At 38.5% G+C, this 16,043-nt stretch overlaps 2 protein-coding genes across 2 annotated transcripts; both read left to right on the top strand.

Moving 5' to 3' along the window:
• Positions 1-629: 629 nt before the first annotated feature.
• LOC120436296 (arachidonate 12-lipoxygenase, 12R-type-like) lies at positions 630-1,708 on the top strand (the record flags this gene model as incomplete). The annotated part of the gene is made up of 4 exons (XM_039607061.1): positions 630-701; positions 926-1,076; positions 1,290-1,488; positions 1,650-1,708. Coding segments are annotated over exons 2-4 (402 nt in total), but the record flags the coding sequence as incomplete, so codon positions are not given.
• A 5-nt stretch (positions 1,709-1,713) lies between these two features.
• Positions 1,714-13,656, top strand: LOC120436295 (polyunsaturated fatty acid lipoxygenase ALOX15B-like; the record flags this gene model as incomplete). The annotated part of the gene is made up of 12 exons (XM_039607060.1): positions 1,714-1,730; positions 3,047-3,169; positions 3,258-3,361; positions 3,678-3,844; positions 4,007-4,150; positions 8,591-8,794; positions 8,999-9,085; positions 9,169-9,338; positions 10,742-10,863; positions 10,987-11,087; positions 12,419-12,589; positions 12,697-13,656. Coding segments are annotated over 12 exons (1,590 nt in total), but the record flags the coding sequence as incomplete, so codon positions are not given.
• Positions 13,657-16,043: the final 2,387 nt, after the last annotated feature.

Raw genomic sequence — 16,043 nt, 5'->3', positions numbered from 1 at the left:
CTGGCTGAAATTATGACCTTTTTTGTTGTTAGGGTCGGTTTCGACCCAGTTATAATAATACAATTGTAAATCAATAATTAGAGCCAAAACTGAAATCATAAGTCCACTGTCAGCTGACACACTGACAGCCAGCTCATCTCCTAATCATGTGAGCTTCAGGCGATTCCCATTTTGCGTAGTTCTCCAGTATACCTGCACAAAAACAGAACAAACAAAGACGGGCATGTCCAGACATGTGAGGTGAATTTACTCATTTGAGTGGCCATTTAACTTCCAGAGTGCACATTTACAATTTGTAGCATGCAAAAATGAGAAGAAGATTTACAGTGAGCTAAGTTCTGGAGTAGTACCTGATGATGTACATGGCGGGGCAGCTCCTGCAAATCCTCAAAATGACCCCTGGAATCACAAGGTTTGTTGTGTACAGAGTCAGTGACATCAAGACATGTTTTCAGCTATTTATGCCGTTGTCACTAAAAAGAATCATCATTAATACGATGAACCTTGAAGGAAAAAAAAGACCAGAAATGCAAAAAATATTGATTTTCAGGTCCCACGGGTTAAACATTTTCCCACCAGAGTTAACGATTGCGTCTCATAGGACACTCCCATAAACTCTGTATAAAGACCAAACATCAGTGCTCACTTGTTACATCGGCAGAGTAATTCTTCAGGGGAACTTCTTGGTCTCATTAGCAGAGGTAAGATAGAATGCTTGGATAAGATAGAACATCTAATGTTACAACTAGACTACAGCTCACGATCATAGAAAAACAGACATTTAAATCGATTTCAGATTTATATATAAAATATATATAAATATATTTATATTTTTTAATTTATTCTATATTTTCCATCAGCCTTTTCATTGTGATATGACAGTATTATAAAGGTGAATGGTTATTACATTTTATCTATGTTCAAGCGTGAAAATGGTTGAGTATGAAGTGACCGTGTTCACTGGCAAACTGGACTTGGCCTCTACGTTTGACGATGTCTACATTAAACTGGTCGGCTCAGACGAGAGCCCCCGAACGCAAATCCCAAGGAAGTGGATACCATCTCTCAAAGACACAGTAAGTTTGAAATCCACATGCGTTTTTAATTGTGTCTCATCCATCCTCAACTTTGGCTAAATGAGATTAAATTATTGATTGAATACTGTGAAACTGAAACATACACTTTCATTTTTTCCATCTTCATAGTAACTGTGCTCTAATTGTTGGAAGGTAACAACTAAGTTCTTGTCATAAACACTTAACGCTGAGGTTTTTCTGTCATTACTGCAGGAGTCACACTTAAGTATATCCTGCCCAAAATCCCTTGGAAAGCTGGTGCTGGTAGAGTTACAGAAACAGAACAGGTTTTTTGAAGACTCTTGGCATCCTGCTAAGGTAGAAGTGAAATCCCCTGAGGGACACACCTACCACTTTCCCGTCTACCATTGGATCACTGACAATGAGGTGCACTACATCAGAGAGGGCACAGGTTTGTGGAAATGCTCTAGTCTGACATCCTGTATGCATTTCACTGACAGCAGAAGGTATAAAATAAAGAAAGAAAACAGCTGTAAATAACTGGATTGACAGAATTCAAATTACACTGTGTTTTACAATAATTTAAAATCCACTGTTTTATTTGATTTTAAGCTCTCACAGTCTTTGAAGACAAATGTTCTGTTGACGGGTACAGTCGGGAGGAGGAGATTAAAAGCAACAAAAAGTTTATTGGTAAGTAATCAGAGCTTGTGTTTTGACATTAGGATTCTAAAACTAAAGGGCCTGAAATACACGTCCATCTCTGCTCTGATTTATATTCATGACATACGATATAAACCAGGATTTGCTAAAATGTATTAAATGCATGCAATGCTACTTTTTTAGTAGGATATTAAATTATTAATTGACAATGTTTTGCCAATAGTGTACAACTATGGTGAATGTCAGAGGTACATTTGATTTGTTGATGGATTGTTTGGGGTTGGGAACAAATTCAAGCATGAGTTACTTTTCTTCTGGCTACCTCTCCTGCTGATGAGTGAACAGAGATGTCTTGTGAGGTGTCATACCTACTGTGGGTGTGGGTGAGCCTTAGGGACCAGGCCCTGCCCACTTCAACAGGGAGCCTATCCTGACTGCACATGAGAAGTATCAAAATAAATAATAAAATAAATAACTGAATGTTTTTCTTCTTTTCTTGAAGGTAAAAGTGATCATAACTGAGCTCTAACCAAACACAACAGCCTATTGACCAGTACCTGTTAAATCTGAGTATGACTTAGTTTAGCGGTTGCACAGCAGAGGATGAAGACACCTCATATTTAATTTAGCATTAATATCGTTATAGTGCACACTGCCATACCATATTGTGCAACATATGTGTGTGTGTGTGTGTGTGTGTGTGTGTGTGTGTGTGTGTGTCTCAAATCAGCAATATGAGGATGGACCTGTCCATGTAGTGCTCTAAAGGTTAAACCTAAAATTTTTAAATGGAGCGTAGATCTGATTGGTAGCCAGTGTAGTGACTTTAAAACAGGAGTTAAACGAGTTCCTTTGTTTGAGTGAGTCAGTAGTCATGGTGCAGAGTTTTGAACAACCTGGAGACAAACTTGTTTAGACAAGTAAACAGACTGTTGTAGTTGTTGAGTCTTGTAGAAACATCTCAAACATCAACAATTGATCTAAGTTTTGAAATGTTTCTCAAGTGAAAAAAACAGGTTGTTACTATTTGAATTAGGTTTTGCTCAAAAAAGACAGATTAATCAAAAATAACACCTACATTTCTGAGGCTACACTCCTGTGAGGAACATAACACTGCAGTGTCCAGTGCAACAATCAAAGTTTCAGTTTTGTCTCGGTTTAGCTGTAAATAACTGTTGTTCAATGAGTATGAACAAATTCATGTAATAAGTTATTGATGAATCACAGATTTGAGCATGAAATAATCATACACATGATTTATGCAGAGACTTGTGCAAACAAACTTCCCCGAATGAGGATCATCCTTACCCCTCCTCTCATCCATTTCATTCTCCATTTCTTCTCAGCTGGGATGTGTATGAAGAAGGAATTCCCCACTGCCTGAAGGCAGATGGTCTTACATCTCTGCCCTATGACATCTGCTTCTCTTTCACTAAGTATGCAGAGATAACCTACACTGCAACCACAGGGTGAGTCATATAAATGTATCTATTTATTTACACACCTATTGAAATTATTTAAAAGATCTGAAAATGTTACTGTACTTTCCTTTTTCAGATTGATAGAACTGGAACTGATACAAATAGCAGAGTGTAAGAAAAATTTTACTTGCATAGAGGATATTAGCCGCCTGTCACATGTGCATCAATCAGTCACGTCAGGTAATGAACTATTGTTGTAAGATCATACCACACTTTATAGTGTATGCGTAATGGAATATATTAAACTGCACAATATCACAATTTGTAGAATTTAAAGTTTAAGTCAGTTTTATTTTCCTGTTTCTAAAATGAGGGCAATACGAGCTGAGAAGGTAAAAGCCCAATGTTTTGAACCCAGTGAAATACAAAAATGTTCTTTTTCCAGACTTTGTTCAAAGTTATTGTAAGAAAGACTTTGTTTTATTTTTAGAATACGTCTGTAAAAACTGGAAGTCAGTTTTATTTTACGATGAAGTAAAATGATGTTTACTTTCAGATTATGTTCAGAAACATTGGAAGGACGATGCTTTCTTTGGCTACCAGTTTCTAAATGGCGTCAACCCCATATTGATCCGACGCTGTACAGCACTGCCAGACAACTTTGGTGTCACTGATGAAATGGTTTTTTCCAATGGTCAACATAATTTGGCAGAGGAAATGAAGGTGATTGTTTAATTCGTATCAAATAAAGTTGACTGAAACATCTAATCTGCATGTTTAGTGAATGATTCCACTGATTCATTCACTTTGCAAATGTAATGTGAAGACTGCATGCAAAGGGACAAAAAAACAAACATTTCTCTATCTTTATGAAACTTTAAACAGAAGGGCAACATCTTCCTGTGTGACTACAAGCTTTTGGATGGAGTGCAGGCAAACACCATCAATGGGAAGCAACAGTTCTTGATGGCTCCACTTGTTCTGCTCCAGAAAACTAATGATGATAAGCTGATGCCGATTGCTATTCAGGTAAGTTTGAGTGAAAAATGTGACCTCATCAGCAGGTTAGTGATAAAAACTGTCAGAATAATTTTTCTGCTTCTACCATTCAGACAGTTAATTCGTCCACTTGAGCTTCAAACATTCCACCCACTGAAATGACTTGTTTGTTTGTGTGCGTGTTTGAGTTATATATCATGGTAAAACACGCTTCAGAGAACAGTAACTGATAAATGATCACATCTGTTAAGCAACATATAATGAGCTGTTTGCTTTGCAATAATCATGCCAATAACCCTGAGGGGGGATCAGCATATAGTGGAAAGATGTACAAAATAAACTTTAAACTACCAGATTATTAATTCAGTTCATGAAATGATTTGCGAAATGTTTTTCTTCTTCCGAATGAACTCTTCAGAGCCTAGATTATGCATGGTTTTGAACATGGGTATGGACAGTTGGAGACCTGATGGATGAATAGTCACTACTTTTATACTTACAAGTCCACTACCTTGGGTCTATCTGTAATTGGTGCATTGTAATGTAAATTCTTTCTAGGGCAGTTCACACATTTGCAAAAAACAGGTAGGCACGTTGACATCTGCTAAGACCTTTGCACTCACTGTTTCATGACAAAATTTTCAGTTGGACCCAAGCAGACCTTAGTGGACTTGCAAATTTGGAAAGTGTGATCCGACTGGGATAATAATTTCATATCATGAATTCCCAAAATCATAATACCTTTGCCCTTGGTTTTATCATTTTTTCATGGATTGTTCAAATTTGGAACTGTTTTCTTTCTACTTACCGGCAATGTTCCCTCTAAGCTGCGCACGTGCGCAGTTGCGCACTGCTGGCACGGTCTCTGCGCACAAAAAATCTGCGATGCGCACAAAAAAAAATCTAACCTGAATTGAAATGAAAGTAAATACGTTAACAATTCTGTTTTGCAGTGTTAGTCAGTAAGTGACTGGCTGCTCCAGTATGGGATTAGAACAATGCCACCTTATCCCATAGTCCAGCCAATAATGCGATTCACATTCGTATATACACAGCCAATCAACGTCGTTGACAGGCTATGACAGCGTCCTTATGTGCCGACACCGGTGTTTTAGCTAGCAAAGCGGCGTGGCTGATGAGGAGTGAAGCCACGTTAATGACAACGTGTACAACCATTGGAGATGTGAGCAGGACAGACGGAACAATTGACAGAAAAAGTGTGGACTTTATACCAGTTTTTAAATTGTGTTGATAGGCCACGTAAAACCAGAGTTATGATAAAAATATATGCAATGTTTGGTTTTCTTTCTGAATGCCATCGTTATTTATATTTACTGCGGGAAGAAACGGTAAAAACGGCATTTTATAAGGAAAGCGCTCGAAACCACTGTCCGCCTGTGAGAAAAGCCAAAACCAAAAAAAACCCCCACCCTTTCCTATTGGTCGAAAAATGTACCATGTCGACCAATCAGAAAATGATATAGCAACATGGCATTTAGTTGTTTAGGGAGGGGGAAGTTTTAGGAGTGACGGCGGTGTTTTGAGATGTGAGAGATTTGCGGCGTTTAGCGCAAATCTTGTGTAGTTAGTGTGTAGTGTAGTCAATAGGTTTGTTGTGTGTGTCAGAACAATGAGGCAACTACTGAATGTAACAGGTGTTACCCAGACCACAGACTCATAATACAAGTCAGAGCTTTATAAAAAAAAATAAAAATAGAAAGTTGTGTTTTCAAAATTGGAGTTCAAGTTATTTTTACTTCCAATGGTGTTAATATACTTCACAGGTCATGAACAAGATTTTTTTTTAATTTTCATTGTAAGTGGGCTAAAGCAGTTAATTAAAAGTAGTCTAACATAAATGTAAATGTTTTAATTTGATTATTTTAATAAACCATGTAACTTGGATGGATATGATGATGGCATGACCACAGTGCACACGTCTGCTGTTGCTCACAGTGGTCCAAAGGATCGCTCAGGGAGTTTGTGTGTTCGCTCAGACACATGAAAAATTAGAGGGAACATTGCTTACCGGTACTTATTTTTCTCTCTTAATCCAAATAACTAAGGGAGGATTCAGGGTCACCTGATCCAGCCCTAACTATATGCTTTAGCAAAAAGGAAAGTTTTAAGCCCACCATATTTTTGGGACCATGAGGCCCACCTGATTATAAGGCGCACTGTCAATGAACGGGTCTGTTTTCATACATAAGGCGCACCAGATTATAAGGTGCATTAAGCGAAACAAAACAGATAAGTCAAACTTTACTCAACTCATTCTTCTTGCTTCCTCCACTTCCGTACCATTGATTCATTAATATTGAATTCTCTCACAGCTGCTCTCTTCCCATGTTGTTGCAGTATATTAATGACTACCCTCGTATTGTAGATGGATTATGTCAGTGTCACGGTCCTGGGTTGGTTCGACCCAGCATTTTGAGTTCCTTAGGTTTTGGTTTATCTTTGCATTATGGATTAGTTCTTATTCTTTGGTGATACTGTTTTGATTATAATTATATCCTGATTCTTTAGCCGTCCGATGATGATGATGATTATTATTTCTGGTTTAGGTTTTGTTATCTTGTCCTCATGTTTAGTTTAGGTTGCCTGTGCTTAGTCTCCTCTGTCCGTATGTCCCTCTGTCTGTCCATGATGTCATTATGCTTGCTTATAAGTCTGCGTCTGTGTCTCTGTCTGTCATGTGCTTCCTGTTTTATTTTGTAGGTCCGTGTCCTATGTCAGTGCGTTCAGCTTTGTGCTCTCCCTGTCTCGTCAGTGTAACCAGCGTTAGCCGTGTCTCCCAGCTGTTTCCTCTTCGTTCCGTTCACCTCTTGTATTTAGTGTCTGTGTCTTCCCCTACTCGGTGTCGCGTCATTAACGTCTGTTCACCCTCGCTTCCTCTGTGTGTTCTGTTCACCAGCCTGTCAACCTGCCTAGTTATTCGGTTTCCCCAGTTTAGTTAGTGTTTTCCTGTTCTGCTTCTTACCAGCAATAAAGCTATGTATTTTGAGTTACTTCTGCCTCCGTGAGTCCTGCATCTTGGGTCCTTCCTCTCTGCCTGCCTGCACACAGCCGAGACATGACAGTCAGTTGTTCTCCTGACTGAAGTTTGGTCCGTTTACAGCAGGGGTCCCCAATCTCAGTCCACGAGGGCCGGTGTCCCTGCAGGTTTTAGATGTGTCCTTGATCCATCACAGCTGATTTCAATGGATAAATTACCTCCTCAACATGTCTTGAAGTTCTCCAGAGGCCTGATAATGAGCTAATCATGTGATTCAGGTGTGTTGACCCAGGGTGAGATCTAAAACCTGCAGGGACACCGGCCCTCGTGGACTGAGATTGGGGACCCCTGGTTTACAGCATCCTGCCATGCGATTGCATTTGTCCCTAACGATCAGGAACCCTCACGTTAACTTTTATTGAGTGGAAAAAAGTTAGCATTCATCCTCCAGCTTCACTGTGTTTATGTTATGATAACATAGCTGTGTCGCTAGCAATCACGTAGCACATCATTACCAGCTAGTCCAACTTCAGAAACCCCACAGAAGTCACTGTCGTTTAGTTTTCTGTCTTCATTTATGTTGGAAGTGTTAGCAGAGCTGTAAGCTTTAATTTTTTCAGAACTCTCTCAGTCAGAACATGGTATATCATAGTTAGCTCGCTGGTTTCCAGTGGAAACTAGCGAGCTAACTTCCTGCTAACTTCTAACTCCTTTAAATGTAATAAATTCTGTTTTTATGGATTCCTGGATGTTGATTGTTACACCTGGTAAAGCAGCAGCGCTGACCATTTTATTAAAGATGAAAGAATTTATACAGTTTTTAACTCTCAGTGATGCTGCAGTGTTCGTTTGACTTTGGGACCTGAAGCGAACGGAGTTTTGGACCCAGATTACGCCGCGAGGCTCCTAACTACAGTAGCCGTAATGCTCTGATAATCCATCAAGTGGTGCGGCTTTGTAGCTTACCAAAGTTGTACTTAAACATTTTTAAGAGATTTTTGTACCACATAAAATTGGTTCGAGGTCAGTAAGCACAACCAGAACTCATACATAAGGCGCACAGGATTATAAGGCGCACTGACGATTTTTGAGAAAAAGAAGGATTTTAAGTGTGCGATTTTTCCTCTTGCTGTATTTCACAAGAATAATACATTATAATAGAATAGTCAGAAGCATCAGCAGAACACAACAGCGAGTACAAAGATATCTTTTGGTGACACCCCCTTTTAACCTTGAAATTTTTTACTGAAATAAGATACACTTAATAATCATTCCAGACAAGTCTTCTTGTTGCCCAGATATCCACTTTCAAACAAAAACTCTCAAAACATTCATTCATATATGACATTTGGGCATAAAACAAACTGTAAATAAGCAACATTTAACTTAAACACCTTTGATGGTTATTGGTCAGTATTGATAACAGATCAAAGGCGGTAAATTTAAAAAACATGTTGTTTCTTCTACTGCAGCTGAAGCAGAAACCAGCAGAGGACAACCCGATCTTTCTTCCTACTGATTCAGAATACGACTGGTTGTTGGCCAAGATCTTTGTGAGAAGTGCAAACTTCAACCTTTATGAACTTAATGCTCACCTGCTGCGCACTCACCTGCTGGCTGAGGTTTTTGCAATGTCAGTGTTCCGTAACTTGCCCATGGTTCACCCTCTGTACAAGGTAACTCAGGCTTATATTTATAAGATTTTACACACAGCTAATTGTTAGAACGATTTAAGACATTTGATGTTAATATAAGTTGTTTATTTTCTTCTTTGTTGTACATCAGTGAAAAAGCAAACACAACAAACACATCAGTGTAAAACATCAAATAAGAAAGCAAAAAGTAATTCTTTTAATAATCATTTTCTTTTGTTCCACTAGCTCCTCATACCTCACACTCGCTACACTCTAAACATCAACTTCTTAGCTCGGAAACTGCTAATATCTAAGAATGGATTTTTCAGTCAGGTATGAAAAGACCAACCAACCAAAAAACCTTTTTTTTTAATCATCTCAAGTATTTGTCTGTCACTGAGATTTGACTGTTCTAGTTTACAGCTTCTGGTGGAGAGGGTGTTTTCACAATCCTGAAGAAATCGCTGTCCTCGCTGACCTACAGCTCCCTCTGTATCCCCGATGATATTGCAGAGCGTGGGCTGAAAGATGTGCCAAACTTCCACTACAGGGATGATGGACTGAAGCTCTGGGACATCATACACAGGTTCTATTGCCACTTTGTCTGACAACAAACAATATGACAAATTAAACTATCATCATCAGTTTTTAAAGTTCCGTTCAAGATCATGCTCCAGACCCTCGTAAGGCCTTGGATTTTGTTCCAAGTCAGACTTCTTAATGTGGGTTTTTTGTTTTGTTTTTTTTAATGAGTAAAGGTTTGCCGTCATTGGAATTTAAGAATTTCGAAGCTAAGACAAAAGTAAAAACATCCACACATTCATGTTGCAGTTCTGGCTTCCTGCCTCTCCTATTACCCACTCCTCTAATACCACTGTTTACCTCTCAGTAGTTACTAATACAGGGGGTAATGTGACATTAACACAGTCCAAGTTAGTGGATGAATGGTACTTTAGCCAAGAGAAGACATTTGTGCCCTGCATGGGAAGGGAGTAACCTATTCTACATTATTTAAAAATAAGTCACAGTATTTAACACTATTTGAGTGTGTGATGCTTTTTCATCTTGCTCATGTAAGGCACAGATAAATATGTTGTTATTCTAAATATTTATATAACTAACAGTAGACCTTGGGTTTGATGTTTAAATGGAATAACATTGTATGGCCAGTGACAGTCACCAAAAATATTACATATTACATGTATTGATTTCTTTGGTCAGTAATTTACGATCTCAATTCTAATACACTTTGTCCTCTACTGGATTTACTTGGCTGTTGATCTAACTTTTAATATCATTTAAGCTCAAACTGGTGTCCTCATAGTGTTTCATTTATTCTTCTTATAATCTTGCTCTCTTGCATAAGATTAACAGCCACAAAATATTTAAAAGTAAAAATAATGTTCTACTTAAAACTTTGCAATACTTGTCATAAGGTTCATGCTGACGGCCATCAAAAATGTCAGATTGTCTGTTAAACTATATGTCTGTGAGAGTTGAGGGCTATACTTATAATTCTTAATATTGCTTTCACAAAGGGATGATGGAATGAACTTAGAATACAAAACTCTAAAGATTGTCCCGCCTGTTAAAGAGAGGACAGGGTACATACAGACACATATACAGCGTTTTGAAAAGTCTTTGCCTTCTTCTTTAATTTCTAGTTGTTTGCATATTTTTCACACTCAAATATTTCACATGAAGTGAAAAAGTCCTGTGTGCCTTATGTATACATGTAACTATTGTTTTACGCTTTTTGACGCAGACTCCCAACATCTCTGATCTTTCCTGACTCTTACTCCCTCCACACCTCACAATGGTTAAGAAATGAAGAAAGCGCATTATTTAAAAAAGAAGCATAATGATTGATAAAGTGGAAATAAGTTTAATGTATATTTTTGATAATAATACGTTATGCATTATAGGTGTTTAAATATTGTATTATAAACATCTAATGTGTTTGACTGACTGTGTTTTTGTTTGTTAAAGATTTGTGAAGGGCACACTCAGCTTCTACTACAAGACTGACGTTGAGGTCGAGCAAGACTCTGAACTGCAGGCCTGGATTAAGGACATTTTTCAATATGGATTCCTTTCACTAGAGAGCACTGGTGAGCTCTTAATAAAGTGTCAGTTTTCATGATGATAATCTGTAAATTGTACATTAACGTATTCCATCTTAAAGTTACTTTCTGTGTATTGATGTGATTCAGTTTATTCTTTATGATCATCAGGAATTCCACAAAAATTCACCACTGTGGATGAGATGGTCAAGTTTGTCACCATGGTGATCTTCACTTGCTCTGCTCAGCACTCAGCTGTCAACTCTGGACAGGTGAAGCCTTCTATTTTACCCAGATTACCAATCTAGTGTTCTGATCAAATTCTGTAATGTTCTCTCAGGTACAAGAAAAAGGTGCAGGATGCATCGTCTTCTTGTAGCTGATCCCTGTAGGACTGGCCACTGTGTCTCATTTGCCTCCATGTCACCCCGTCCCTCACATCCTTCAGTTAAGCAATTTGGAGACAGTTAGAATACACTCAGTTCTAATTGTGTCTCTCCTGCAGGAATGGATCTGTTATGAACAGACAAACTGTGCTAAAATCTGAGCGTTATCAAGACACTAAAAAAAACCCCATAAGCAATAATGTTTAATGCTGTCTGTGATCATAATACCTCGTTAACAGCCATGCAAACCCATTGCCCTGGTTGCTTTTACAAAAAATCTAGTGTGACATGTCTTTGGTCGCTGTAGAAAACAAATGCTGTAGGAAATAAAGGCTTTGATAACTTTGCATCAAATGTCATTATATGTTTCCACCTTAGTCAGTGAAATCAGAATGTCACCTGTAAGCTAGCTTTGGGAAGCGAAATACTCAACAAAACACCTGAGCGTATGTCACCTAATCTCTGAAGTGTTGCATGCACGCTCTCCCATCAGACTCTAGTAATAAGTGATAGCATCAGTCAACACGCCATCAGGCTCAGCATGCTCATAAAGGCAGCTGTAAACCTTTGAACAGGTGGTCAGGACGTTAATTCCAGCCTCGCTTGCTCTCTTTGAAGCAGGTACGAGTGATTCTTCTATTTGCTTTGACCTCGAATAGTTACTGAACTTATTTGCTTAGTGAGTCTCCCCTCTGCTTGGCCAAAAGCTCAGAACACAATTCATTACAAAAAAACAAACTTATCATACATGCATCCCAGTCAGTCTTTTACATCTTCATCTTCTCTGTGCTAATGTATTTATATTAGCCTAACCATAGCTCTGTAGTCACCAGGTAATACATTATATGTCAACTAGCCAACTTTATTACAGCTTTCTGACTTAGCTTTTCATCTTCAGTCACATCAAGGTTTTAGCAGTGCTATATGTTTTAGTTTTGCAGAAATACCTTGGTAAGAACATGGTACATCATCCTTCAATGGAAACTAGTTAGCTTCCTGCTAATGCCTAACTGAGCTAAACCTCATAAACCCTCGTACATGGATACCTGATTTTAAGCTTTATTTTAGCTTCTGGAAAAACAGAAGGAATTTGGAACATAAACACTAAGAACTGCATTGATTGTTGACCTGAAGGAGCCTTTTTTTCCCCTTGGATACAATAATGGTGTCAGCCTGTAAAGATTATTAATGACTTATCGATTAATTCTTCAATGCAGTATGATTTTGGTGCCTGGATGCCCAACAGTCCTACCTCCTTGCAGCTTCCTCCACCAACAAAAAAGGGGATAGCAACTGAGAAAACAATGCTGGACTGCTTCCCCAGTGTTAACACAACAGTGCATGGCTTGGCTGTGATGTGGCTACTCAGCAAGCAGTCCTCTGACCGTGTAAGTGTGTTGCAAAAAGCTCTTGAAAAATACAAGACTGTACATTAACAATCTCAAAATGTGAAAAAAATATTTAAATGTCAGTGATGTCATACCAATCTTGTTAGGTCCTTATTGGCCAGTACCCAGAGATGCGTTTCACTGAGGAGTTTCCTCTCCAGAAGATAAAGGAATTTCAGGAAGAGCTCAAAAAGCTGAGTGCAGACATCAAGACCAGAAACTCAAGTTTGGACCTGCCATATATATACTTGGATCCAGATGTGGTCGAAAACAGTGTGTCCCTGTGAATATTAGAATGCAGCTCCTCCTTCTTCTTCAGATTCAGATTAATAAAAAGAAGCAAAGAGGAAAGCATCTGGTCTGAATCATAACTAGTTCTGATGATTTATCTTTTGTTATTAGTCATCATTTTTAATCTACTTTTTTAGTTTATCAGTGAGTACAAGGAAAGGGAATAGACCCAGAAGTTTTTGAGTGAATATGGTCTGCTTTGGTGTGGGTTTTTTTTAATTTGTCTTAAAACATGAATTAATCTTCTTTTTTATTTTGCTTGATTACTATTGTAGCATCTCTTTCATCTTTAGAAAGGGGGCGCATGGAAAAGCTTGTGGTCTGATTTATAATTGATTCTAATGATTGAATTTGTCTTTTACAATGTAAATACAATTTAAATCTCAGTTTTTTTTTTAATGAGAAAGGAAATAGGTGAGGTTCTTGAATATTCTTTTCTTTTTTTGTCTGTGTAAATTAATTGATCTGTTTTTTTTCTTTTTACACTGTGTTGTGTGCTTAGTGTTAGTAGCTTTCACTAACTGCTGAGTTCATCTACTGTGAATGCTGATATTAAAAAACGAGTCAAACAAATATTTTAATTCTTTCAAACAGGAAAATGAATCATTTATTGTACTCTATTTTGGCAAAGCTACACACAGACACTCTGAGCCACCAGTGTCTATAATACGTTCCTTCATTTAATCACCTTAATTATTTTATTGTACTGATGAGAAAAAAAACTGTCTTTCTGCCACATTGTGATCATGTTGAAACATTAAAATTTAAAACTTAAAGCACTGTGTTTTCCTTTTCTGTGATTTCAACTCTGAGTGGGTCCTTTCTTATTTCTCTAACAGTTTAGTGAGCTTTTATTATATAAGTGGTGGTTTCTCCTCCGTCTGAGCAATAAACAGTGTAGACGATGTACTGTTTAATCATAGAATTATGGCTATTCCCAAGATTTTCTTTTTTGTTTGTTTGTTTTTGTACATCAAGATGGACTGCTAAGTTAGATAGCCTTATCAATCTGCATCACAGATTCCTGTTAAGTAACATCCAAATAAAATACTACAGCTAGAGCCTACAGCTCATGATAGGATCCATACAAGAGCTCTTCATGAAGTTTTTTTGTGAAGTGAGTTCTCGAGTTTTCCCAGCTTTTTTCTTTAGTTTTCCTTTAATATTTAGCGAGTTATGTTTCTTTTTTGCCTTAACCTCCTAAGACCCGAACTCTTCCATGGCATGCATTTTTAATTTCTCTTTGATATTTGGGCATATTGGGACCCGATGAATGTAAAAACAAAGAATTACCAGATTTGATTTTTTTTTTTTTTTTTACCAGATTTTTGTTTCTAAGAAAAATGAGAGCCACATATCAGGATATTCATATAAAATTTTGATAGAACAGTGCATGCCCTCGTAAGTGGACATCAGGCCCTTGTCGAGCAAAATTTTGTATTTTGGTCTAGACCAGGGGTCAGCAACCCTTAACACCCAAAGAGCTGTTTGGACCCAGTTTCCACGGAAAAGAAAACACTGGGAGCCGCAAATACTTTTTGACATCTAAAATGAAGATAACACTGTATATATTGTTTTTTTACCTTTATGCTTTGTGTGAACAACAAAAGTGTGTTGCTTATGAAATACATGAAGTGCTACAGAGAAAATTTTATTTTATTTATGTAATGAACACATTTTGAACTCTTAAAAAATATAACAAAAAGGAAAGACACCCAGGTGAAGGTCTCTTTTCAATGAAGCTGAAGCTGAACTTAAACGAAAACTGTAGTGAGCCGTCATCCTTATATCACCTTTGGGATTTCGCAGCCTGTAGTGGAGCCTTGACCTGAATTTTAAAAATAATTGGAAAAAATCACTATGCTGCTGAAAATAAATATTTTGCAAAATATCTGCATAAATATTTATTTTACGTGGTTAATATGTGCGGCAGGGCGTGGTCTGCAGTGCCGCTGCAGGGGAGGCGGACGCACATGAGCGGCATCTGCAATCAAGCCTCGCCGGCTTAAAGTCTGTGCTCTCTCTGCTGTCGTGTTGGTGTGTGTCGGGCTGTGAGCTGCAAAACTACAGCTGGCTGTGTGGGTACACAAACCATGTGTGAAAAGTGGTCAATAAAGAAAAAAGCATGTTCATGCAAACATCGTTGGGTCTGCCGTGGTATGTTTACAATGGGACATCTATCAATCAATCTTTATTTATAAAGCACTTTTCATACAAAAAAAAAAACTGTAAACCCCCCCCCCCACACACACACACACACACAAACTTAAAGAGTAAAATCGGGCTGGGTACGCATTAGCCAAGTGAGGAAACACTATCACAGGGAGCCGTCTGCACCGGGAGCCAGTCACAGACCGCAGCCTCCGGGCTGGGCACGCAGCAGGAGGGAGGCAAAGAAGCCCCCCAGCCAGGCTGAGAAGACCCACAGAGCCCCAGCAGCCACGGTCAATCACAGGATAGAATAAATAAGCATAAAATAAATAAACGTTAGTTAAAAGCTAAATTAAAAAGGTGGGTCTTGAGCCTGTTTTTAAAAACATGTACGTTCTCTGCGGCCCTGAGCTCCTCCGGCAGGCTGTTCCACAGTCGAGGACCATACCACTGAAAAGCTCCCTCTCCGTGAGTATGTGTCCTGACTTTAGGGACAATCAAAAGGCCAGTACCAGAGGACCTCAGGGTCCGCGAGGGTTCGTATGGTAAAAGCAGATCTGAAAGATAAGAAGGCCCAAGACCATTAAGACATTTAAAACCAATAAAGAACTTTAAAATCGATCCTGAAACACACGGGAGCCAATGCAGCGATTGTAAAACCGGTGTAATGTGGGCCCGCCCTCTGGTCTTCGTCAGCACATGAGCTGCAGAGTTTTGCAAAAGTTGCAAAGGTGAAATATTCTTTTTGGGGAGACCAGAGAGCAGGGCATTACAGTAATCAATGCGACTGGTAATAAAAGCATGCATCAGCATCTCCGTGTTGGCCCGAGAGAGAATAGGGTGGACTCTGGCTATATTTTTTAGATGATAAAATCCAATTTTGGTTACGTGTTTAATATGTGGGATAAAACCAAGCTGAGAGTCAAAAATAACACCCAAGTTTTTCACTTGTAGTGAAGGGCATAGTGAAAATGCCTGTAATTTAGACAAGCGTTTCTCTCTCTGAGCCTCA

The sequence above is a fragment of the Oreochromis aureus genome, linkage group 23, assembly GCF_013358895.1.
Source record: "Oreochromis aureus strain Israel breed Guangdong linkage group 23, ZZ_aureus, whole genome shotgun sequence".
In the NCBI taxonomy this organism is placed as follows: Eukaryota; Metazoa; Chordata; class Actinopteri; order Cichliformes; family Cichlidae; genus Oreochromis; species Oreochromis aureus.
The sequence above is the reverse complement of the archived record's forward strand: the minus strand, read 5'-3'. Positions and strand labels throughout refer to the sequence as shown.